This window comes from Chionomys nivalis, chromosome 22, assembly GCF_950005125.1.
Source record: "Chionomys nivalis chromosome 22, mChiNiv1.1, whole genome shotgun sequence".
NCBI lineage: Eukaryota > Metazoa > Chordata > Mammalia > Rodentia > Cricetidae > Chionomys > Chionomys nivalis.
The window spans coordinates 40,769,606-40,796,092 of record NC_080107.1 but is presented as its reverse complement, the minus strand read 5'-3'; the positions used below and the strand labels follow the sequence as shown (position 1 = coordinate 40,796,092).

Genomic DNA, 26,487 nt, shown 5'->3' with positions numbered 1-26,487 from the left:
TGTGTTTACTGAGAACTTATTTCTGCCTTAGGCCTTGACTAAGGGTTTCTCCATCATTAGGTCATTAAGAGACACTACAAGGGATTGCTAACTCAGACTCAGGAAAGTACAGTGTTATACCTGCCTCTTACTACCTGGGGAGGAGGCGAGGGGAGAGGAATATACAAGACCAAGTGTGGCTTGGTAAAGTATGGTCCAGTGGTTCCTCATGCCACTCACAAAGCTTCCAGTAGCACATGTGGGTGTTTCTCTATGGTCCAGGGCAGCCTCTGTCCTCCTATATGGCTAGAATTGGGTGAGCTAATGGGTCTTGAGACCCCTGGGCCTTGCACACCTGAGGCCTGTTGCCCTCCAGCCTCTGTCTTGAATGTTCATCACAAGGCAAGCATGTGGAAGGGCACTCCTGGAGCACAGCACCCATTCACAAGTGGTGGGTGTAATATTAAGTCAGGGGCCTCATTCCAGCCCCTGGCACCCATCTTTGGAATGGGCAGCCCCTCCCCCTGGGTCTGGACTCCACCTCCAGGAAAGCCTGCCAAATGCTGACCCCTCTCCGGGGAGGGTCAGGACCACTCCCACAGGTTATTTAGGCTCAGGTTTTGGGTTTTGCTTGTGCACACTATCCCTGCCCTTATGCTCCTGGCCACCTGAGAGCACTGCATTCATTAAACGTGGGCATTTCTGATTTGGTCTAATCTGGTCTAATTGGAGTAATCTTGCATCAGCGGAGAGGCTTTTCTTAAGGATTATTTCTTTTTTTTTTTTTTTTTGGCTTTTTTGAGACAGGGTTTCTCTGTGGTTTTGGAGCCTGTCCTGGAACTAGCTCTTGTAGACCAGGCTGGCCTCGAACTCACAGAGATCCGCCTGCCTCTGCCTCCCAAGTGCTGGGATTAAAGGCGTGCACCACCACCGCCCGGCTCCGCCTGCCTCTTAAGGATTATTTCTAACAGTGGGTTCATCCTGCATGTTGGAGTCAAATTTGACTTGAGCAAAACAATCTCTCTCCTTGTCAGTGAAATGGAGGCTAAGCTGTTGTCCTTACAGTTCTTTATAAGGATTCGTGTGTGAGAAAACCACTCATTTCAAGTGAGGGACACATCCATTCTCAGACATACGGACAGCAAGAGTCTGGCTTCCTAACACAGCTACCCATCTCTGACTGCTGTTACAAAGGCACCAAAGCAGCCACAGACAAGAATGATCTTGTTCCATGCATGTTCACACCAGAGCAGAACAGAAAGCAAAGGCAGCTTTGGCCCAGAAGCCTCTAGCTTGAGACTCTGGGCAGACGAAAACAATTTAACAGTTTAGCTGGGGATAAGTACAGGTGACCAAGGCGCAAGACGATGGCTCTGACCCTGAGCGAGGACTTCGAATGATGAGGGAGGGACTTGAGAAGAAAGGGCACTATGGGATGAATGGAAGGTGTTGAGGCCGTACCCCTTGACCCGGGAGAACAGAGCGGGTGCTAGGGTCTACCTAGGAAGAGGATGGCCCTTAGAGTGTATGGGCCTGCATGGCCTATAAGCTCAGGATGCTCCTTGCCTGAGGTCAATGACAGATCAATGACTTATCATACAGAGTGTGGTAGCCTTCACTGAAATACAACACGGCTGGCTTAGTATGCTGAACTCTGGTTGAATCCTTAGCGCCACCATCACTACCAACAACAACAAAAAGTGGAAGGGTAGGGATGGGAAGGACCTAGTCTACACCTCCTGATGTAACAAAGCCTGGGGAATTTACAGAACAGGCATCCATTCCTCAGAGCCCAGGGTGATGAAGCCCAAACCAAGGTATGGTAGGGTTTGGCTCGTCTGAGGACATTCTCCTTGGGTTATAAATGCTGTCTCCTATTCCCGTCTTCATCTGGTCATCCAGTTGTGTGTCCCTCTGCATGAGTGTCCATACCAAGATCTCCGGTCACCCTGGATTAAGGCCTATCATCATAGACACTCCACTTTATATTATTGATCTCTTTGAAGGCCTAGTCTCCAAATAGTTACGTGCTGAGGGCATAAGGGTTAGGAATTCAACATACAGATTTGGGGGATGTAATTCAGTCTCTTGGGGTCCTCTATGCCCTCCCAGGTCTATAAGCCAGGAACTGGGGCAAGGTGGGACTGAAGTCTGTCCTGGAGTCTCTCTTAAAGCTGCAGAAGGTATGTTTGAGCTGTCTGCTGGAGAAAAGACTTACAGTGTTTCCAGGTTGGCAGTGTTTCTGGGTCAGCTCACTACCGACAGTGAACATTGGCTGTTGGCCAGAGGCCTTCAGATCCTCCCCAGGGCTGACTGCTCTGCCTCAAGGTGGCAACTGTCAGCTGTTATGCCATCCCTTCCGTCCCTGGGAGAGATCTGTGAGGGCAGATCTACAGTGAGCTCTGTGGCCTGGCCTTCTCAGTGACTTAGTCAACTCTGGGCAGTGAGGAAGAGTGTTCCTCGTGGAGAGGACATAGGGTGCTACCTGAAGGCTGGCTCTGGAGCAGCAGCAAACGCTGAGCCTTGCCACGGGCCAGGCCGTCTTCTGCCAGCTTTACCAGGCCGGTGAGCCTCGTCCCACAACTTCCTGTGAGGATCTGTGTATTGCTTCCTCACTTTACAGACAGAGAAACTGAGGCCTGGAGAGGCTAGAAGGGGTCATGGGAGTCAGGCCGGGTCAGGGACACTGCTTCCTCTGCTCAGCCATCAGTTCCTTTACTTCCCTTTTCCTTTCTTTCATTTTCAAGACAGGGTTTCTCTGTGTAGCCCTGGCTGTCCCGGAACTCACTCTGCAGACCAGGCTGGCCTTGAACTCAGAAATCCACCTCCCTCCCTCCCTAGTGCTGGGATTAAAGGTGTGTGTTACCATCGCCTGACAACCATCTGTCATTTCTACCATGACTATGGCCTGAGAAGATGGGCACCCTTCCTGGACTCTTAGGGGAAAGGAGCAATTGTGGTGGGGATGCAAGAGACCTGGGCCTTTTATCAAGAACTACTACTATCTCAAGGGGTTGAAATTCTGTCACCAAGGACCAGAGGAATGGGCCACTAATAAACACTGAGCTTTGGTATGCAGAATTGATGAGTGATGCCCACTACAGCATGCTGTACCAACTGATGATGCCATCTAGGGTATGGCGGATGTGGACGGGCACACAAGCAAACATCCAACCATGGTGGGTTGATCCTGTATTTTTGGAGTCAAGCCTGACTTGAACAAAAACATCTCTCTCCCTGTCAGTAAAATAAAGGCTAAGCTGTTGTCCTTGGAGCGCTTTTTTAGGATTTATGTGGCCTGTTTCTTCACTCAAATCACAGAAGAGAGAAGCTCAAAGTGAGGCAACACTTACTTCAAATGAGGGCTGCATCCATTCTTGGACAGTGAGGACAGCAAGAGGGCCACTGGGTCTGACACAGCTACCGTACTCTGACTGCTCTGTCGTGACGGCACCAAAGCAACCATAGACAAGAATGAGCTGGCCCTGGGTCTCTGGGCCCCATACCTGGGCTTAGACTCTAACTTTAGACTTTCTCTAGTCTCTTTAGGCCCTCAACAGTCCCAGCAGGTGGCGCCAGGCCACTGTCCACCACTTGCCCACAGGGAAGCACAGAGCAGATGGCAGAGCAGAAGCTGATGGAGGCTCCAGATCTTGTTTAGCAGGACAAGCCTGCAGCAAACAGGATAGGTGGGACTCCCTTCTTTCCTTGGGGATGACCCTGCTGTGGTCGGGCTTCAGGTCCCGAGAGGGTTCTGCAATCAGTTCAGTGGTCGTACCCAACCCTTCCAAGATGCGATGGGGTGGAGGTAACAGGAAGCATCCTTTAGTGAGACTTCCTGAGTTCTTTCAGTGTACAGTGACCTGAGGTGAGAGGCCTCTGAGCCAGGGGGAGAGTGACCCTCAAAGTCGGTGAGGAATGTATGGTAGAGGCGGCTTCTCTGGGATGTTGAGCATTCAGTGGGGTCTTACAGGAGGGACGGGGGTGAGCACAGGGGAGGGGAGCAGAACGACAGAAGAAGAGTAAAGGAACAAGGCTTGCCCTGGAATGAGTTGAGTCGTAGGACCAAGGAGGGAGTCTAAGGACAGAGGAGAACAGAAAGGCATCATCCCATGGTGACAGATACCAAGGCCAGCGGCGAGGGGAACACAAACGCTTCCTTTTGTTTCGAGAAAGTCTCACATAATCCATGGGCTCCAGCTCACAATGCAGCAGAGGCTGATACTGACCCTCCTGCCTCCAAATGAAATCTCAGAAGAGGGCCACCCTATACAGCTACAGACGGTGTATTATAAACATTACTTCTGTGTGTGCTTGCATGTTGTGTGTGTTTGTGCACACGCACATGCACACACATATGGGGACTAGAGAACAACATCAGATATCTTTATGGTTCTCCATTTTTTTTTTAATATACAGCCTTTATTCTGAAACAGGGTCTGTCTATGTAGTTCTGGCTGTCCTAGAACTTGATATATAGACCAGGTTGGTCTTAAACTCAGAAAGAGCCTCCTGTCACTGCCTCCCTAGTGTTGGGATTAAAGGCATGAACCACCATATTCAGTAAGACACAACCTTTGTAAAATACTTAATTCTTTTGAAAAATTGTTTTATGTGTATGTGTGTGTGTACCACATGGGTGCCTGGTGCCTATGGAGGCTAGGAGAGAGTGCAGGATTCTCTGAAACTGGAGCTACAGAATGTGAGCCACCCTATGGATGCTGGAAACCAAACCCAGGTCCTCTGAAAAAGCATCAAGTGCTCTTAACTGAGTCATCTATCCAGTCCCAAAAAGACAAAAAAAAAAAAAGTGTGTGTATGTGTGTGTGTGTGTGTATGTGTGTGTGTGTATGTGTGTGTGAATGTGTGGGGGTGAAAGTATGAAAGTCACAGGACAGCGGGGCAGTGGTGGCACATGCCTTTAATCCCAGAATTTAGGAGGCAGAGGTAGGTGGATCTCTGAGTTCGAGGCCAGCCTGGTCTACAAGAACTAGTTCCAGGATAGGTTCCAAAGCCACAGAGAAACCCTGTCTTGAAAAAACATTAAGAGAGAAACAAAAAGCCGGGCGGTGGTGGCGCACGCCTTTAATCCCAGCACTTGGGAGGCAGAGGCAGGTGGATCTCTGTGAGTTCGAGACCAGCCTGGTCTACAGAGCTAGTTCCAGGACAGGCTCCAAAGCCACAGAGAAACCCTGTCTCGAAAAAAAACCCAAAAAAAAAAAAAAAAAAAAAGAGAAACAAAAAAAAAAAAGAAAAGAAAAAGAAAAAAAAGAAAAAGAAAGTCAGAGGGCAACCTGAGAGAATCGATCTTCTCCTTCATTATGTGGGTACTAAGGATAGTACTAAGATTTGGTGGCAAATGCATTATCCACTAAACCATTTCACTAAACCAAGATGCTTGTTTGATACGTTCTCACTACGTAGGCCTGGCTGGCGTAGAATTCTGCCGCCTCTGCCTCCTAAGTGCTGGGATTAAAGGCGCATGTCATGACGCATGGTACATTTACTTATTTTCTTACATCTATTTATTTATTTGTAGGTGGTAGAGGCGGGATGTGCACATGCCACAGGTTGCAGCAGCTCTTGGTCCCGAGTGGGCTGGGACCTCCAAGCACCCCCTGTGCGGGTGCAAAGGTGTAGTCAACCCCAAGTCAATTCTTAGCTGACCTTCTCCTTCCTGCAAAGGGCCTGCGCTGAGCCCAAGAACCGCCTGGCTTGCGTTGTTTTCCTTCCCTGGGGAGCCTGCATCTGGTAGGCAGGAGGGTCAATGTGGAACGACTGTGAAGGGCGAGCCACTTTTTGGTCCTCCGTGGGATGACGGCTTGACCCATGCTTCCTTTCACAGCCTAACACCAAGAGCACACCACATCAACTTTTAGTTCAAACTCTTGACACCTACTTGTAGGAACCAGGCAAGGTCATTTAGACCGGTGGAACACCAGCCTCACTCTTTTTGCTGGAGCTTCCAGGACCCCCCTGCTCCACAGAGGGTACCCCTAAAACCCGCGATCGCTTGTCTCATCTCCAACCGTCTCTGCTCTCTGCGTGCCTAGCAGCGCCCGTTGACACACGGGAGCACTAAGCGCCTGAGAGCATCACGCGAAATGAGGCTGCCGGCTCACACCCGAGCGGGGACGCCCCGCCCACTATTGCGCACGCGCACCAAGACGGAGTCGACCCCGCCGGAGAGCCCTTAGATCCCCATCTGCGCTTGCGCAGGATAGGTCATGCCTCCGACTGCGGCCGCAGGCCATGACGTCATAGACGACTCTGGGCGCGCGCGCACGGTGCGCGCACCCTCGGACAACGTCGAGTTCCCGGACGCTTCGCGCGGGCCCGAGGCGGGCGCTGCGAGACTCCACGGTGTCGGCGCAGGCGGAGGGGGCGTGAGGATCGCGCTACGGTGGCCGCCGAGGGACGACGCTACGGCTCCCACGCTAGGACAAATGCCTCCGGCCCGGCCCGGGCGCGCCCACCCCTCCGGGTCGGCACCTGCCGGGGGCAATTGAAGAGCCGCGCGAAGTGACCCCATCTTCGGCGGCATGAGCCCGCCCCGGCATCGTAATCCCGGGGCACAGGCTCGCCCGCGGGCCCGGTCCCCAGCGCCGTCGGCCTGCCGCATGGTTCCGGACACCGGCACCGCCGCGGAGAGGGCACCGGGTGAGCGGCCGAGGACGGGCGGGGACCGGCCGTACATCCAAAGACCGTCTCCACGGCAACGGCGCCCCGACACCGGAAGTGGCGCCTGCAGAGGACGCGGGCAGAGGGCTGGGGTCGCACGTAGCCTTCGGGCTTGTGAGGGCCGCGTCTCCAGCGCTGGGTTGTCCGGCCCTGGAGAACGGAGCCTCTTGCTCTGGGGTCCCGTGCGCGGAGACGCGTGCCATGGTGCCGGGCCGCCCCAGGGCGGACTGGGAGGCGCTGGAGTGCACGCACCTCCACCCGAGTACACCTGCTGCAGAATGCAAACCCTTACTACGCGGTGTCCAGTGACACACCCGAATGAGGGCCATTTCCCCATCTAGCTGGGTAAAACATAGCTAAAGCCCCCGGGCTCGTGACAGGTTTCTTCCCACTGAGCCTCGGCCACAGCTGCACTGGCGGCCATTTGCTCAGGACCTGCGGCGGCGGAGGAAGCTCATCTGGAGTCGAACTCGCAAAAGCCTGTTGGCGATGTTTCCCTGTCCTATTACCAACTTTTACTCTCTAATATCGTATAGTCTGAACTTTATTTTTTTCCCCATCCACAAATTAACATAGGCAGCTGCAAAATGACATTTCCTTAGTGAAACATGGACCACATGTCATTTCCCCTCTCTTTGTGGCCCAGTTTGGAGTACTCTGGCCCTATGCCCAGCCTAGAGAAGCCAGCAATGCTTCCGTGTACAGGCAGCCCCCGGGAAAGAGGTCTTGTTGCCTCCATTTACAGAGCAGAGCAGTGGGAGGTGAGGTAGCCTGCCAAAATACTTTTAGAGTTCAGGTCCAGCAGGTGACCTTAGGGTCTGGCAATGTGAACACCCTGTCGTCATTCCAGTCCCATTGTGTTTTGCATGGGGGTGTCCTTGAAGGAGCTTGTTGCTAGATAAGTCACCAAGGAAGTCCCGGAGAATAGTGGGCCAAGGAATGCAACCAGCAGAGTAGTGCATGGGGTCTTCAAGGAACTATAAGGAGTTGACTTAGCTAGACTCCTGTCCCCTATCACTGATGGCCCTTAGAGGGGCCCTCCCTTGGCAGCTGCTAAGAGAGGGACATAATTACTGTCGCTTCCCCAGGGCCGTGAGATACAGCAGTACTTTTGCTTTGCACAGGTGTGGGTCTGTGAAGAGATTAAGGGGACAAGCTTAGGGTGCAACTGATTTGCAGGGACACCCTAAGTCTGATCTGGCAATCTCCTTGTGCCTCTCCCTGCAGGCCGACACCTCCCCCAAGGCTCGGCTGAGGGCTCCTAGGTGCTGATGACACCTATGCCAGCCATCTGGACGCTGCGTTCCCACTGCAAACTAGCCCTGCTGCCCGGGCCCAATGCCGGTCATGCCCATCCCGCGGCGGGTGCGCTCCTTCCACGGCCCGCACACCACCTGCCTGCATGCAGCCTGCGGGCCAGTGAGGACCTCTCACCTGGCCCGCACCAAGTACAACAACTTCGATGTGTACGTCAAGACCCGCTGGCTCTACGGCTTTATCCGCTTCCTGCTCTACTTCAGCTGCAGCCTCTTCACAGCGGCCCTCTGGGGCGCTCTGGCCGCGCTCTTCTGCCTGCAGTACCTGGGAGTCCGCGTGCTGCTGCGTTTCCAGCTCAAGCTGTCGGTGCTGCTGCTGCTGCTGGGGCGGAGGCGTGTGGACTTCCGCCTCATGAACGAGCTGCTCATCTACGGCATCCATGTGACCATGCTGCTCGTTGGGGGTCTGGGCTGGTGCTTCATGGTCTTTGTGGACATGTGAGGACCCAGCCTCCATGGGGCTCTTGATTGTGCCACATTTCTTTCCTTGAAGGATGGGGCTGGTAGGGGCCTCTTTTTGCCCCATTCCAAAGGTAAGGCCTGAAGCACACACTCCCACTGAGGAGCGAAAAGGGCTGAGACTACTCTGTGATGGGGACACCACATCTCCCTGGTGGCTTCTGCGCTACTCTTCCTGTGCAGTTTCCCAAACGTGTGACATCCCTCTTAGCTTCTCGCCTCTGGTTGCCTGTACGTTTTCAGGTTGTCCAGTGGGGGGGCCATCTGTCCTCTCTGCACCTGGAGACCTTCTGTGTGACATCCTCACTGTCCAGCTCAACCAGTGGGACACACAAGGGTGCCTCTGGGCTGCACAGCCCCTTTATGTGCCCTGATCCTGGCGCTAGCCTCAGGGACCTAGACCTGCTACTGCCCCTAGTTGTGCCCCCTTCTGAGCTGCTTGATCCCAAGCCCATGGAGCACTCTTTGCTGTCACCAGGTGACTGTGTCCATCTTGTACCCCAAGGCAGGTCTCAGGGTCACCTTGGTTTGCATAGGTGCCATCCAGCAGGACCCCATATATGGCGTTGACCCGTCCCTGATACAAGAGAGCACAGACACCAGGCTTGGACTCCAGAGCAGGGACTGGTCCGTACTCTGGGCAGGTCTGTGTCAGGCCATGCTGGAGCTCCACACACTGAAGGAACCTAGGGAGGCCACTTCCCCTTAGCACTGGGAGGAGCTGTGACTGTCTCTGAGGGATGGAAGCCTCCAGCAGCCTCCCAGAGGCTAGGGTAAATTACCTGTGGAAGACAGGAGGAGCAAACAGATTGTGCCTCCTCGGTGGCATTTACCAGCCCAGCGGGCAGCCTGGACGAGCTAGCTGCACCTTCCCCACATGGCTGTCAGGCCCGGGTTTGTGAGATAAAAAAGGAAGGGAGCACCTGACTACCTTTGGCCTCTGTCAAGAGTGGGTTGTGGCTCTCACTGGTGACAGGGGCCTGGGTGACAAGTGAAGTGCTTTGAGTAGTAACTGCAGGAGCAGGACCCTGAGCAGATCCTGCCAACACATGCTTCACCCCAAATTGTCACCCCACACCTGGGCATGGGGACGGCCCCTTTGATGCGACCTTGCCAGGAAAACCAGCTGTGTTCCGATGAAGAGAAACTTGAAGAAACCCAAGCAGGGAAAGCAAAGATGCAGGACTGACACCTCGCTCTTTTACTTGTAGCCAACTGTGCCCATTGTTCTAGGCGGGAGGGCTCAAGGAGGAAGTCTGTCTGCCTCCCCAGACAGCAGGTGAGGTACCTTCCCAGTGGACCCCCCGCTGCTTGCTTGCTGCAGAAAATTGTTTGCACTAAATAACACTTCCCCCAAAGCAGCTTTGTTCTTTGTTTATTAGCTCATGTTCCTCAGAGCAGCCTGAAGCCCCATTTGCTGGGTGACAGTGGGTGTGTCTGAGGGCTGGTGGTGGGAAAGATGACAGGACCTTGTCACCCATTGCACACCCAGCTGCCCAGTGTCCTGAGTGCCTGTTAAATTCTTTATGAGATGAATCACCTGCATTAAACCTATTTTTTTAATGTGTTGATGGCGTGATTGCTTATGTTTTGCTGTGCTGGGGCCCTGTATGTGCTAGGGCCCCGTACGTGCGGGGTAAGTGCTCTAAGACAGTGAAGCCCGAAATCTCTTCCTTCTCAAAGAATGGAGTGTAGGATGTCAGAGACCATTCCCTGCAGGATTGAGTTCTGAAAGTGTCTGATTTTAATGTTAAGTGTAGAATCCTCAAAACAGTAATTCTACCATGTCGGCTGGCCTGCCAAGAGTCTGGAGTTGAGTTGTTGAATAAAAGTGAGGGCTGCGTTTCTGTTGCTTTCCAGAGAGGACGGGAAACCCTGTGGGTGCCTTACTCACTGGGAGATGAATGTCTAGATGCTGGGAGGAGCAGGAAACCAAGCTTTCTCTTTTAGCTGTGTTTGTGGGATGTTACTGGGGATTTTTTTTTTAATTCCGCATGCATGTTGTATAGACTGCATGTATGTCTGTGCCACTTGCATGTCTGGTACCCATGTAGGCCAGAGGAAAGTACTGGAGTCTATCGGACTGGGATTAGACAGTTGTGAGCCATCATATAAGTTCTGGAGATCAAAAACGGGGTCCTCTGGAAGAGTGGCCCCTGCTCTTAACTGCTGAAGCAGCCCTCTAGTCGTTACTAGGAATTTTGAGGTAGGGAATAGGGTCTCGCTAACTTGTATAGGCTGGCCTTGAACTTCCACATGCTGTGATTATCAGCATGAGTTACCATGTCCAGCTTGGGGCTTGTTTTGTGTGTGTGTGTGTGTGTGTGTGTGTTTTAGTTTTTCTAGACTGGGTTTCTCTGTAGCTTTGGAGCATGTCCTGAAACTAGCTCTTATAGCCCAGGCTGGCCTCGAACTCACAGAGATCCACCTGCCAATGCCTCCCGAGTGCTGGGATTAAAGGTGTGTGCCACCACCAACCAGCAGTGTGTGTGTGTGTGTGTGTAAAAGATTTTTTTGTTTTATGTCTACAAGTGTTTTTCCTGCATGTATGTATGTATGTCTATCATGTGGGACCTGGTATCTGCAGAGGCCAGAAGAGGGCAACAGATGACTCTGGAATTGGTTGGTTGTGAGCCCCTGTATGGTGCTGGGAAGAAATCCAGTGCCTCTGGAAGAACAGTTAGTACTCTTACTAACGGCCACCTCTGCAGCCTTGCATCTTGTTTGGGTGATTTGTTTTGTTTTGTTTTTTGAGATAGGGTCTCAGCCAGGCAAGGGAAGCAAACACCTTTGATTTTGGCACTCAAGAGGCAGAGACAGGCAGGTGTCTGGATCTCAAAGTCAGAGATCCACCTGCCTCTGCCTCCTGAGTGCTGGAAGTAAGGAGTACAACAGCAAGTTCACACCCGAGTTTTAGGGGGTTTTGTTTGTTTGTTTGTTGTTTTGTGTAAGTGTGTGTGTGTGTGTGTGTGGTTTTTCAAGACAATGTTTCTCTGTGTAACAGCCTTAGCTGCTATCCTGGAACCAGCTTTGTAGACCAGGCTGGCCTTGAACTCAAAGAGATGCACTTGCCTCTGCCTCTCAGGTGCTGGGATTAAGGGCATGCGCCACCACATCTAGCAAGTTGTAATTTCTTAATAAAAGTAAATTGCAGTTCCTTTGTCCAAGACAGCTCAGGACCTGAGGATGAGGAGCTTAGCTTCATGACCAGGGCTGGGGCTTGGTATGAATGGGGCTTCTGGCCCAGGTAAAGTCATGTTGTGAGAAAATCCAAAGCTGGGCTCAGTAGCAGATAGGCATGGTGAGGGTAGCTATGCAATAACAGTAGCCGCCTGAGCCACTCACTGAACCAGAGGAGACACACATTTTCCAGGAACTTCTTGGGCCTGCTTTGTTTTCTGTGGGTCCGGAGTGGTTGGTTGGTTAGTTTTACAGTGCTCGGGACAGAACCAGAGCTGAACTTGTAATAGACAAGATGCTTTCACTTAGTCTCACCCAAAGCCCTGGAGTGTTCCCCGTTGTCCCTTTGCTGGGAAGAACAAGAAATCAAGTTGAAAGGCCTTGTTTGAGTGGACACCATCATCACTTCCCTGTCGGGCCACTGGGCCACTGAGCATGGGGAACATGACTACTAAGAACCGAGCTGCTCAGATCACATGTAGCCGAGGGCCAGTGGTTGGCACAATAGAGGTATTAACCTGCTCCAGGATCTGGAAGCCATGGCTTCCTAGTGCACCACAGGCCTTGAAAGAACCTGGTTGAGCTAGTCCCTCTTGATAGCCAAGAGCCCTCCTGGCACTTGAGAGTTATGAAGTAACTCCTGGCTTCCCTGCTCAGCAGGATGGGCCTGTGGGTCACATTACGTGGACATTAGCACTGTTCAAGTGTGTTGGCCTTGAGGCCCTAGGTGATGTTTTGAGCAGTATCTGGGGCTGCAACCTGTCTGAGGAAGGCTGGTGATTGCTCTTAGCAACAGACACATAAGCCAGGTCCTGGATAAGGCAGCATTTTGAAGCATAACCCAAGAAACTCCAGTAGTGACTTTGCCTATGCAGGGTGGAGAGACACGTTAGGACTACTCCCCAGGCCTGAAATTCTTCTAAATGTCTTGTTTCGAGCAGATTAGTTTGTTTATAAAGGCACCACATTGGAGTATAAAAATGGGAATGACCGGGCAGTGGGGGTGTATGCCTTTAATCCCAGTACTCGGGAGGCAGAGGCAGGCAGATCTCTGTGAGTTTGAGGCCAGCCTGCTACAAGAGCTAGTTCCAGGACTAAGGCTCCAAAGCTACCAAAAAGGAACGACCCAGCTGCTGTAGGGCAGGAGGAGCTGAGGACAGGGGAAGTAATGATGTGCCAGCCTTGGGCACAGATACAATGTACCTGTCCACAGAAGTCCCCCATGACTGGATCAACACTGACAAAGCTGCCCATCTGGTCAGCTGCTGCCACCCTGAGCCCATGCTGCATATGAGGTAAAAAAAAAAAAAAAAAAAAAGACAATGGGTGGCTGGAGAGATGGCTCAGAGGAATAGAGCACTGGCTGCTCTTCCAGAGGTCCTGAGTTCAATTCCCAGCAACCACATGGTGACTCACAACCATCTGTAATAAGATCTGGTGTCCTCTTCTGTACTGCAGGATACATGAAGGAAGAAACCTATATACATAATAAATAAAAATCTTAAAAAAAAAAAAAAAAAGACAATGGGGACAGCTTCCAGGCTGACCTTGTGACCTGGCCTTGTAAAGAAGGGTAGGCAAGGAGTGCTGGCTACCCAGTGGGTGGTGGGAAAGGTGAGGCATGAAGGCCAGGAATTCAGCCACCTGCTAGGACTGTTCTGAGGTTGGCAGGGCTGCCCAGCCTAGAGCTGGCTCAGGGGACCCAGGGAGAGCACTTGGACAGCAGTCTCAGGTGGCCAGATGTTAATTTGAGAGACAAGAGCTGGGTTCTGGGTCTTCGTGGAGGGTGGCAATATATGGCCCACACCAACAAGAAAGGGGCATCCAAGGTAGAGGGGACTGTGCCCATGAAGACCTGGGGGCTCGTCCCTGGGCAGGATGGTTGGGAGCCAGGGCCAAGGAAGGAGAAGTGGAGGTGAGCAGGCTGCAGTAGGAAAGCTCAGCCAGGAGTGAGCGATACAGAAGGAAAGGCTGAAGCCAATGCTGTCTCCCCATGACTCGGGTTCTTTCTAGCCCATGTGAGGTTACAGGGAAGGGGTCACTGTGTGTCACCTACAATCCTGGGTAGAGGATATATATGTATAATAGTCTATATAAAATATATAATAGTCTCCCTCAGTAGCAAATGGGATCAGAGCCAGGAAGCCAGCAGAGGGCGAGTGACGACAAGAAGGGTGCCGTGTGGCTGGGGAATTTCTAGAAATAAGAAGCCAGGTGCTGCATGGCCCCAAGACTTGGGATGGACTAGAGGCTCCCATTCGCTGCTTCTGTGCCGAGGAGCAGTTCCAGCTGTCCCGGGTGGAGACCCAAACCAACACAGGACCTGTGACCTTCCCAGGGTGGTGCCAGGAAGGGAGCCAGATGGTCCCTACTCAGCAAGGATGGCATGGGCAACCCAGAGCACAGCCCTGTGCTGCCAGGCTCAGCCGCACAGTTATTGACGTCCCCTGACCTTGGGAAGGCCCTATCCCTGCCAGCGAGTGAGGGGGAGGGAGCCAGCGGCGCCTTCGCATGCTGAGTCAGTGTTTTGTGGGGACGGAAACGTGCTAGATCCACAGCAGCCAGGGTGCCTTTCTCTTCTCCGTTTTTGGTCTTGTTCGGGAAGAAGGGTCCCCATCTGCCTGGCCGTACTAAAGAAGCCTTCCCTGCCCTAGAGGCACTAGCTCCCAGGAAGCAACAGTCCCGGACTGAAGCAAGCAGGGGCTATTTTCCGGAAATCCCAGCATTCTGGCATGCCTCCCCAGCAGTTCCCAAAAGAGGCAGCTGCCCCCCAGCAGCAGCCTTGCCTAGGCTTGGATGGTCCAGCGCAGCTGATTCAGCGATCCAGGGCCCAGGGCCCCTCCCCCGCCCTGCCAGGCAGCTTCCCCGGGCCTGTTGGCAGCTGTGTCACATGGGGCCTCGGGCAGAGTTGTGTGGCCCGCACTGCGCCTGGGGATGGGTGGCAGACTGAAGGGCACAGTCTGCCAGGTGACCCCTCGCTCTCTCCCTGTCCAGCTCCCCCTCCTTGGCAGTGCCTTTCCAGTCTCCTGCAGAAGAGCAGCTATAGGAGGGTGCCACGGGCCCCTGAGGGGAGGCCCGGGTGTGGTGCCGCTGAGCTGTGCTTTGGGACCTCTGGTACTGTGGAAACTCTCATCCTGTTCCACATAGACAGCCCCTACTTCCCCAGCACACCCCCAACACAACCAGTCTCTCAGAAGCCAAGGTCTGGGGTAGAGTTCTTGTCCATCTCTGGTGGGGCCAACTGTGGCCATCTCCCAGGATGGGGGGGGGCATCCCATCCTGAGCTACATACAGACTAGCCAGCACAAGACAAAGGCTGGGGCTCCAGGGGCTCCCGTATGAACAGGAACAGAGCAGGGAGGGATTGAAGCAGGTACCCTCTTCTCTGGAAGTCTAGCTTGTAGCTGTGTCTTAACTGTGGACCCTGGACAGGACAGGGGAGTCTGTGGGGATCCCTGACCCAGTCTAGGGGCACAGCTGTGCCAACCACTTGAGAAAGGGGACCTGGAATCAAGTTTGATGAGCTGATACACCACACTTGGTATCCTGTTACCATGGGGCTACTGGTGCAGGTGAGCATTACGGGCAGGGTGGGAAAGAGCCAGGGCTTTGAAGGGTCAGGTGAGGCTGGCCAGAGGCTGAAAGAGAGAGCTGGATTGGTCAGGGGGGCATGGCCAGTAAGGCAGGCAGGAACTGTGACAGGTCGGGTCACCTGTGCGAGTGTGGGGTGGGAGTGGGGGCAAGACGGACACCCTGTCAAGCTTGGAAGCTCAGAGGTGGACACAGCAGTCATCAGCCTCAGACTGACCTCACTCCTCACTCATGAAATAAGGACAGGTATTCTTTCCCCTTTCGTGGAATATTAATGACAGTCCTACCGGCTGCTGCATGAATATTCATGCAGAGATCAATCAAGTCCAGGCTTCTGATGGTGGCACCTGTGGTGGCTCCAGAAATGGGACCCACCAGGTAGCTGATGATGTATGGAGAAAGCACCATCAGGGGTGTGGCTGTGCACCCCGCCACTCCCGCAGGTCCCTTACCCTCTGGACAAGCAGGTAGCATCCTGCCCTGTGGCCACCCTCAGTCTGGGGACCAGGCTGAAGCAGTCTGCTCAAGTTTTAGTGTGGATGCTATAGTTGAGTGGTGATCTTTGTATGCAGCCTAGGATGGACCCCCGGAAGACTGACATCAGAGTTCCTGAGCAAGGTACAGCCTGAAGTGCTAGGCAGCTTAAGCTAGTTTTCCAGACAGTCCCAGTAACTTTAGACTGTGTGTTGGGCCAGCCTGCTGGGCTTTCTAGTCTATCCAGTAGGCACAGCCAGCATGGCCGCTCCCTCTTTGCCTCTGTGGGGAACACAGTTGTTACTTAGACGGGGCTAGTATGGGAGCTCCATGTGTGTCTCTCCCAGTCCCAGCTGTTTCAGGCTTTACTCTGCGCCCGCCGCCTGCCTGGGGAATGAGGAAGCCCAGCATTAGTGAAAATTCATTATTTACAGCTCTATGACATCATAATAACATGAATTATTTGTGTGTTTTTCGAATTGTGCTGTGATAACCCTGTCTGTCTTCCTGGCTCTGTAATATGCAAGGCACCCCCTGAACACCACCATCTCTGGTGGCACCGGCCACAGCACCTGCAGGCTGACACCTCAACCCCACGCCCATCCCTGCCAGCAGGTGCGTGCCTGTCATGTGTTTGTTGGTGCAGAGGTGTGTCATTGTGAGTGCTGGGCATGCAGGCGCACCTCCACGGTTCTGTTTCTCATTTCGGTTTGGTTGTTTTCTACTCCTTCTAGATGTTTTGATGGCTAGAAGAAACCCAGATGGCAGTCCTGCCAGAGACAAGGTCTAAGGTAAATAGAGGGCAGACAGGTGTTCTTTCCATGCCTTCCCACACTTAGCCACTGTCTGCTCCAGGACCAGTGAAATAAAGGGAGGAAACAGGAGGCAGGACCAAGGCTGCAGGCTGTAGAGAAACAGTGTAGGGAACATCCTAAGTGAGCCAAAGGCTATCCCACAGCGTACAGCCCCATTCTGTGGAGGCCTGGATGGGGATTTCAGATCCATCCTGCTGGCCCCACATTTTTTTTTTAGTTTTTCGAGACAGGGTTTCTCTGTGGTTTTATTGGAGCCTGTCCTGGAACTAGCTCTTGTAGACCAGGCTGGTCTCGAACTCACAGAGATCCGCCTGCCTCTGCCTCCCAAGTGCTGGGATTAAAGGTGTGCGCCACCATCGCCCGGCTGGCCCCACTTTTTTTGGTAGTCCTCCGGGTACCATACAAAGCTGGGAGGATCCGAAGAACTGAGTGGCACAAACACATTCCTGAGACTTCCTTACCCTTAGGTTGCATCCTATGGGCCAGAGTCTAGGAGTAACCCCGCAGAGAGTGCCAGACCAGCTCTCTGAGCACTGGCCTTGAACTCAGTGGCCAATTGTTGAATGAACGAGTGAGCAAGCACATGAATGGATTGTTGTCTCTCGCGTCCCCAGGCCTGGCACGAGATAGGCCTTCTGTGCTCACTTTCTGAATGACGGTGTCAGACCTAGCTGCTGACCCCGTCTGGACTTCTTTCTGTAAACAGTATGTCCAGCTCGTCCCCATGATGGCCAGCAAAGGGTATACAGATAACACCTAAAGTGCCATACCCTCTGGGCAGGATTTATCTGGGGCTCTGTTGTCCCTCCTGGAAGACGACTGCTTGCAACCAGCTCGACCCTCAGCCTCCTCCAAAGCCGGAGGCAACAGCTGTGAAGCAGCTGCGCTGAGCAGCAGAGGGAAATTTAGGACAAAAGAGGAAGGAGATTAGAGCATCCAATTTAAATGGAGGGGAAGCATTCAGAAACCAAAACCGTCCTGCCCTAATTCCTGAGCAGAGGGAGTCACGGGCTCTGCAGCAATGACAAGAAACCAAAATACTCACCCAGTTTTCTCGTGCAGAAGGGATCCAAGCTCTCTTGGCTAGGAGCCCACACATGTCCCTGCCCCAAAGAGAGATCTACACCCTGAGGATGATGACGATGAAAGCCCACCTGTGTCTTCCTGGTCACACCCTTTCAGGACCGACTCTGGGCTGTGGGTTCAACAGGAACTCTGTGAGCATCTCCATGGCAGGCCCAGTGGTGGGGCCAAGCACACGTGTGGTATATGGACAGAGCCTGTCTTGGTTCTAGTGCTGTGAAGAGACACCATGGTCACAAAACTCTGATAAAGGGAAGCATTTAATTGAGGCTGGCTTATGGTTTCAGAGGTTCGCTCCATTGTCATCACGGCAGGGGGGCATGGTGGCATGCAGGCAGATACGCTGCTGGAGAATTAGCTGAGAGTTCTACATCTGGATAGGCAGGCAGCAGGAAGACAGCCACTGGGCCTGGCTTGAGCTTTCTTTTTTTTTTTTTTTAATAATTTTTTAAAAATATTTATTTATTTATTTATTTATTTATTTATTTATTTATTTATTTTTTGGTTTTTCGAGACAGGGTTTCTCTGTGGTTTTGGAGCCTGTCCTGGAACTAGCTCTTGTAGACCAGGCTGGTCTCGAACTCACAGAGATCCGCCTGCCTCTGCCTCCCAAGTGCTGGGATTAAAGGCGTGCGCCACCACCGCCCAGCTTTCTTTATTATGTATACAATATTCTATCTGTGTGTATGCCTGAAGGCCAGAAGAGGGCGCCAGACCTTTTTACAGATGGTTGTGAGCCACCATGTGGTTGCTGGGAATCGAACTCAGGACCTTTTGAAGAGCAGGCAATGCTCTCAACCACTGAGCCATCTCTCCAGCCCTGGCTTGAGCTTTCTGACACCTCAAAGCATTTCCCCAGTGACACACTTCCTCCAACAAGGCGACACCTCCTAATCCTTCTAAGTAGAGCCACTCCCTGATGACTAAGCACTCACATATATGGGGGTCATTCAAACCACCACAGAGCAGGACTCAGCATTTGGCAGATGCCCAGCCCCAGTGTCAGCCTGTCTGAGACTATGATGAATTTCCCCAGCTTTCATCTCAGTCCGCATTGCTTGTGCCTGGACCAAATAGAGGGGAACAGGGTACAATTCAATTTCCCTGGCTGGTTGGCGCCGGGACTCAGGCTCCTACAGTCAGAAGTATCTCAGTGGGTGGTCACAGGGTTCACAGAAGCTACCCATGTGAGGGCTTCTTAGGAGCCCGGCCAGGTGAATAAGTTCACATTTTTATTCCAACCTCTAATTACATCCGACTGCTAAACAAAGGCCTTACACAGCTTTCCTGCAGAAGGAGAGGTGGAGGGGACGGCTGAGGCTTAGATGGACCTGATTCTGCTCTTAGAATTTCACTGGTGGCCGGGCGGTGGTGGCACATGCCTTTTAATCCCAGCACTCGGGAGGCAGAGGCAGGCGGATCTCTGTGAGTTCGAGACCAGCCTGGTCTACAGAGCTAGTTCCAGGACAGGCTCCAAAACCACAGAGAAACCCTGTCTTGAAAAAAAAGAAAAAAAGAATTTCACTGGTGAAGTGGGTGGGGTTCTTTTATCAGAGTGAACAGTGCGGGGATTCCGCTGTTCACCTGTTCCACCAGCTCACAAGCAGACAGGGCCATCTGGGTCACCAGGCTTACAAGTACTGTGGAACCAGGCCTGTCATGCTCACCCTGGCTTAGCCTCCAGTGAGTCTGAGGGGTAGATGGAATGATGCCAAGTGAATGCAATGAAACGGGGCCCAGACAGGGTTGAAGTGAACTGCAGGCCAGCTGACTCTGACATTACCTTCTCAGGGACTCTAAGATCTCTGGTTCTTTGAGGCAAATTTCCAGACCTAAGCCTATGTAGCAGGAGCTGAGGTCAAGGACACTGGTCTGAGAGGTGAATCAACAGAATAAAAGGAGTGTGTGTGTCCAAAACAGCTGGGTGTGCATGGTTTTTAGGGTAGACTGCCTGCTGCCTGTCTATCCGTCAACCTATAATCAATCAAGAGATAACAAACTGGACATGGCACACACCTTTAATAGAGCACTTGGGAGGCAGAGATAGGTGGATCTCTGTGTGTTTGAGGCAGCTTAAACTACATGCAAGTTTCAAAATAGCGAGAGAAACCTTGTCAAAAAACAAAAATTAGCCCAGCACTCGGGAGGCAGAGGCAGGCGGATCTCTGTGAGTTCGAGACCAGCCTGGTCTACAGAGCTAGTTCCAGGACAGGCTCCAAAGCTATAGAGAAACCCTGTCTCGAAAAACCAAAAAAAAAAAAAAAAAAAAAAAAAAAAAAAAAAAACCCAAAAAACAACAACAAAAAAACCCCACAAAAATTAGAAGCCAAGGGGCTGGAGAGATGGCTCAGAGGTTAAGAGCATTGCCTGCTCTTCCAAAGGTTCTGAGTTCAATTCCCAGCAACCACATGGTGGCTCGCAACCATCTGTAATGGGGTCTGGTGCCCTCTTCTGGCCTGCAGGCATACACACAGAATATTGTATACATAATAAATAAATAAATTTAAAAAAAAATTAGAAGCCAAATAAATTAATAGAGATGCAAGGAGAAATTTCTGCCCTGGGGACAAGGGGACAATTGCCATGAGCAGCAGTCTCCAACACCTTGCCCATATATTTCAGGAAGGGCTTGACTTGTCGGGGTAGCCACAGCATGGGGCACCTATCAGCAGTGGGAGCCAGAAGTGCCCCACTCCTGCCCCTCCTCTTGGTGTCTGTGGGGCACTTTTTGGGTGATGGTGAAACCCAACACAGACTGCACCATCTCAGTGGTTTCTGAGTGCCCAATGTGTTAAGCTAAATCACACTGCTAGGCAGCTGTCACCGACCTCATTCCTGTGGCTACTGCCTCTGTTCAAACTCTGGCTGCCCGCCCCATCCCCTCACCCCACCTTTGGTTTCCATGGATCTGAGGACTCTGGGGACCTCACCGGAGTGAAGGCTCACAGGATATAACCTTTTGTGAGTGGCTCACTTCTCAGCTTGTGATCCTCAGAGTCAATCCCTGGGGTGGCAAGTGGCAGACCTCCTCCCTGATGAGATTGAGGTGGCTGTGTTGTGTGGATGGACCCCTGGACGCTTATCCACTGGCCCTCATTGCTTGCTGCTGTTCCCACCGTTGTTTGATATGCCGACATATACACGCGTGTGCAAGTAATCCCACTGACACCTGCTTTTATTTATTTATTTTAAATTATTTTATCTAGCCGGGCGATGGTGGCGCACGCCTTTAATCCCAGCACTCGAGAGGCAGAGACAGGCGGATCTCTGTGAGTTCGAGACCAGCCTGTTCTACAGAGCTAGTTCCAGGACAGGCTCCAAAGCCACAGAGAAACCCTGTCTCGAAAAACCAAAAAATAAATAAATAAATAAATAAATAAATTTATCTAATTATAGGTAGGTAAGCTCTCTGTCACTGCTGTCTGTCCCAACTCCTTACTTTCACCTGTCTTGGGAGCTCACTCAGAGAAAGGGCTGCTGGGCTATAGGGTCACCCTTTGTGCACTGATGGGGAGAGTCTGTCAGGGAATTTCATTTTTGAGAGGTGGGGTTTTGAGACATGGTTTCTCTTTAGCTTTGAAGCCTGTCTGGAACTCACTCTGTAGATCAGGCTGGCTTTGAACTTACAGAGATCCATCTGCCTCTGCCTCCCAAGAGCTGGGATTAAAGGCATGCGCCACCACCACCCCACTCCCAAGGGATTGCTGCTTGCTTGCTTTTTCTCTTTCTTTCTTTCTTTCTTTCTTTCTTTCTTTCTTTCTTTCTTTCTTTCTTTCTTTTTTTCCTTCCTTCCTTCCTTCCTTCCTTCCTTCCTTCCTTCTTTCTTCCCTTCTTTCTTTTTGGTTTTTTAGACAGGGTTTCTCTGTGTTAACAGTCCTGGCTGCCCTGGAACTCACTCTGTAGACCAGGCTGGCCTTGAACTCAAAGAGACTGTCTCTGCCTCTTGGATTAAAGGCATCCACCACCACCACCTAGCTTTTCTTTTCTTTTTTTTTTTTCAAATGTGACTACTGATTTTGTTTCTTTTTTTTTGTTTTTCAACACAGGGTTTCTCTGTGGTTTTGGAGCCTGTCCTGGAACTAGCTCTTGTAGACCAGGCTGGCCTCGAACTCCCAGAGATCCGCCTGCCTCTGCCTCCCAAGTGCTGGGATTAAAGGCGTGCGCCACCACCGCCCGGCCTGATTTTGTTTCATGTGTATTAGTGTTTTGCTGGCGTGTATGTGTGTGCGCACCATGCGCACAGGGCTGAAGAGAGCACTAGAGCTGCAGCTGGGGTTAAGGATGGTTGTGAGTCACCATGTAGGTACTGGGAACTAAACCCAAGTCCTCTGCAAGAATGGCAAGTGTTCCTAACCATTGAGCCACCTCTCCAACCCTGCCATGTGATTTCTTTTTTTTGGTTTTTCGAGACAGGGTTTCTCTGTGGTTTTGGAGCCTGTCCTGGAACTAGCTCTTGTAGACCAGGCTGGTCTCGAACTCACAGAGATCCGCCTGCCTCTGCCTCCCGAGTGCTGGGATTAAAGGCATGCGCCACCACCGCCTGGCCCATGCCATGTGATTTCTGAAGCTGTGCCTGGACACATGTCCCCAGCCACCCTCAGGATTCTGAATTTTCCACATCTTATCAGTCCTGACTGCTCAGTTGTTTCTTTCTTTCCATTTTAGCTGCAGCAATGAGAGTATGTGGGGTCTCACCATGTGTGCAGCGTGACAGCTGTCTCCTGTGGCCCAGGCTGGCCTTGAACTCACTCTGAAGCTGAGGATGACATGAATTCCTGGTCCTAGTGTCTCCACCTCCCAAATGGTGGAGTTGCAGTGTGTGCCGTACCCCGTTTACGCAGGGCTGAGGATAGAATCCGGGGGTTTGTGCATGTTGGCAAGCACTGTACCAACCTGCACACGGTATCCCCGACCCCCATACACTCTATTCATAGGCCAATCTTCTCTCCTGGGACAGAAGTCCACAAGAAGCTCCTCACAGAAGCCCTGTTTTCTTATAGCCCCTATCTGAGGTGCCCATCATCTCTTCCCGTCAGCAAGGAAGCCCTTGGCCTGCAGAATCCCAGGCCATCTTTTTTCTGGACTCAGAATCTAAGTCACACAGTCAAAGAACTTGAGTAGATTCTGTGCCTTCAGTAAGTGGCAGCTCCTGACCCTTCAGTCCCAGGAAGGGGGCTCCTCTGCAGCTGTGGCTGCTGCTGCTGCTGCCGCCAAGCACTGGCTGGGGTACTGAGGACACTTTCCCTGAGGACCTGTGTTGTGTGACAAGACTTTTCCTGGGGAGACACAACACAGATCTTCTCACCCCAGATAAGGAGACCATGACAGATACCACTAATGTCCAACATAGTGAACCAATGAGTTTTATTGGGGTTATTTACAGGAATGTGGGAGAGGGGGTACTTACAGGAGCAGACATGACTCAAAGACAGCTGCATCACCAAAGTCCACCCCAGCATGGGTGACAGCTCACAGAAGCTGGGAACCTGGAGCTCACTGCACAGCCTGCAAGTGGGAGAATGTCCCTTCCAAATGACTTGGTTGTTCTAAACTTCTTCTGGCAGTTTGGCTGGTTGCTACTTCTCCAGGCAGCTGGTCTGTCTGAGTCTTCTTTGCTGCTTGGCTGCTTTGAGAGTGACTCTTCAGGTGTTTATTGATTACTCATGTGAGGAAGGGGGCCTAGTGAATCTGATCAGTTTCAGGGACTTCCTCAAGCTGTTTTGAACTGTTTACCGGTTGGCTTAAGGAGTTTGCCCTCAAGGATAAAACGTTTCCATCTCAGGGAAACTGTCACATAACCATCCATCACCCAGGCCTGAAAGATGACTGGAATTCAGCTGTCAGAGTGGGAAGGCAACGTGTTCTATCTTAGAGGAGTCAGAGGTACAAGGGTCCTGTGGCCGCTAAGGATAATGTAGTTAGCAGATGGCAGGCTAGGTAGAAGGTGGAAGCCAGATAGTCACTAGGCACAGGTGGGACAGAGCAAGAACACACACACACACACACCAGGAGTCACATGCTACCCTCTTCCCAAGCACCTGCATCTGTCTGCAGGACAGGCAGAAACATAGGCACCTAAAGCCCTTTCCACATGGGTCCAGCAGATCTGCCTCATTCATGAGGCCCTTGAGTACTGGGGCTGGAACTTGGGGGCCTGACACCGGCTTCCTGCCTCCTGAGCCAGCCCATTCCTGTTCGCCACAGGGATGAGTGCCTGGTGTGGGCACGAGCCTCCTAGAAGTGACTGGTGTCTGGCCTCAGAGCCAAGGCTAACTTGTTGGACTCAGCATTGATCCCAGAAATGACATTCAAAGGTACTGGAGGGGCCGGGCAGTGGTGGCGCATGCCTTTAATCCCAGTACTTGGGAGGCAGAGGCAGGCGGATCTCTGTGAGTTCGAGACCAGCCTGGTCTACAAGAGCTAGCTCGACAGGCTCCAAAACCACAGAGAAACCCTGTCTCGAAAAACCAAAAAAAGGTACTGGAGGCCCCAGGAGCTCAGTCAGTGGAGGCTCACGGTGACTTCCTGTTTGAAGTAGAACCTGGCCAGGGGCCAGAAACATGGCCTGTGGCCTCAACCAGAGTCCATACCCATTAACTGGTAACTGCCAAGAGACTAGATTCAAGGCAGGGGAAGGGCAGGAGCCTTTGTGGGCGGCTCTGTAGGAGAGGCTCCACCCACATACCTCAGGCCATCTTGCTTTGGTTTGAGTCTGTATAGCCTGCCTGTTGAGCTGGATACCCAGGCTCTGGACTCAGAGTGAAGACCAATGTGGGCTGGTGTCCACAGTTGACCAGCAGGATTCTGCTCTGGCGAGGCTGCCGCCTGGGTCCCCAGCGAGGTGGTGGAGAGAGGCCCCTCCTCGTGTTCTGGATCAGTCTTGCTGAGAACAGCCTTTGCCCACCTGCAGTCCTGGGTGTTACAAGCCAGCCAGTTTGAGGGAACTCTGGTGGGCTTACTGTTGGGGAGATGGGGAGTATAGCCTTCTTGGCCGGCCGAGCAGCTCAGGTAAAGGACCGTGGAAGGGGGTCTAGCCCTATTGACAAGACACCCTGGTCACCTAGTGCAGTTAGAGGTGCCAAAACTCAGACAGGCACAAAGGGATTCCTCGTCTGCTGGCAAACCACCCCCCTCATGTCCCCAGGCAGTTCCCAGGACAAGGAGACAGACAGCCTCAGGCTCTCATGTTGCAGACTCTGTGGGCTGCTGCAGCCAGCAATGAGACAGTGGACAAACGAGGGCCTGTACCTGTGTATGTAGGTCAAGCAGGGACGTGGAGTGCCACGCAGCCCTTGTGACTCTTTCCCGCAGGGGAAACAGGCGTTTATAAGCTGCTTTGGGGCTAAGGATATGGCTCAGTTAGTAGGGTGCTGGCCTGTACAAAGACTGGGCTTCATCTCCACCACCAAAATAATCCTGGTATGAGGGGGCACGCTTGACCTGTAATTCACCAAAATGATCGTGGTGTGGTGGCGCACGCCTTTAATCGCAGCATTCGGGAGGCCAGAGGCAGGCGGATCTCCATGAATTTGAGGCTAGCCTGGTCTACAAAGTGAGCTCCAGGACAGCCAGGGTTACACAGAGAACTCTCCCACCCCACCTCCCCCCCCGCCAAAAAAAAAAGGAAAAGAAGAGGAGGAGTTGAACTTTCTGCTAAAAAGCATTGATACTTCATGTGGGCCCACAAGGTAACCAAAAGCAAAATGAAGTCCTGGTCTGTGTGTCTTCACTTGCCGTCTGTCTCCTTCATTTGGCTGAAGACATAAATTGTTCTCCTATTGTCCTTGATCTTTTCCTATGGATTCCCTTTGACTTCCAAAGCCCCACAGAACAGATTACAGCCCTCTCCTAAAGACAATGAACAAATTAGGCCTGGGAGGGACTGGAGAGGTGGCTCAGTGGTTAAGAGCACTGACTGTTGGGCTGGAGAGATGGCTCAGAGGTTAAGAGCATTGCCTGCTCTTCCAAAGGTCCTGAGTTCAATTCCCAGCAACCACATGGTGGCTCACAACCATCTGTAATGGGGTCTGATGCCCTCTTCTGGCCTGCAGGCATACACACAGACCTAATATTGTATACATAATAAATAAATAAATATTTTTTAAAAAAAAAAAAGAGCACTGACTGTTCTCCCTAGTAGGACCTGGGTTCAAGTCCTAGAACGTACATGGCAGCTCACAACTGTCTGTAATTCCAACATCTGACATCCTTATACCGACATATATGTAGCAAAATACCAATGCAAATAAAATAAAAATAAATTATATATTTCTAAAGAAAGTCAATAAAAAAAATTAGGGCCAGGAACACAATTCAGTGGTAGAGCACTTACCAGCACACTGTAAAACCCTAGGTTCAAAAGACAATGAACACATTAACAACTTAGCAGACCAGCTTGTAAGATGGACCAGAGCAGAAGCACAAGGCCAGGAATACTGAAGTCTGCATACCTTTAGCCCCTTGCTTAGTACTGAACCTGTCAGCACCCTGAAGATAGTCTTGGGACTCACTGTCTCCCTCTTTTGGCCTCTCTAATGTAGACATATTGAATACGTTTCCTTTGTTTCTCTTGTGTTGTTGTGTGTGTGTGTGTGTGTTTTGAGATAGGACTTGACTATATTGCCCTGGCTGGAACTCACAGAGATCCATCTGCCTCTGTCTCTCCTCTTTAGTCCCTGTTCTGGGACTAAAAGCATTTGCCAATGTAGCCCAGGCTTGCCTCGAATTTACTACTTAGCTGAAGATGACCTTAAATTCCCGATTCTCCCTGCAGAGTGCTATCATTATACATATGTTTGCAGCTGGGCGATGGTGGTGCACGCCTTTAATCCCAGCACTCGGGAGGCAGAGGCAGGTGGATCTCTGTGAGTTCAAGACCAGCCTGGTCTACAAGAGCTAGTTCCAGGACA

At 51.9% G+C, this 26,487-nt stretch overlaps 1 protein-coding gene across 1 annotated transcript; it reads left to right on the top strand.

Moving 5' to 3' along the window:
- Nucleotides 1–6,214: 6,214 nt before the first annotated feature.
- Tmem250 (transmembrane protein 250) lies at nucleotides 6,215–9,984 on the top strand. Its single transcript, XM_057755154.1, has 2 exons — nucleotides 6,215–6,639; nucleotides 7,888–9,984. The coding sequence occupies exon 2, from the start codon at nucleotides 7,999–8,001 to the stop codon at nucleotides 8,416–8,418; it is 420 nt and encodes a 139-aa protein (XP_057611137.1). The 5' UTR covers nucleotides 6,215–6,639; nucleotides 7,888–7,998; the 3' UTR covers nucleotides 8,419–9,984.
- Nucleotides 9,985–26,487: the final 16,503 nt, after the last annotated feature.

What these genes read in the sequence shown, in the direction of transcription:
- Tmem250 (XM_057755154.1), top strand. Translation starts at nt 7,999, where the DNA reads ATGCCGGTCATGCCCATCCCGCGGCGGGTGCGCTCCTTCCACGGCCCG.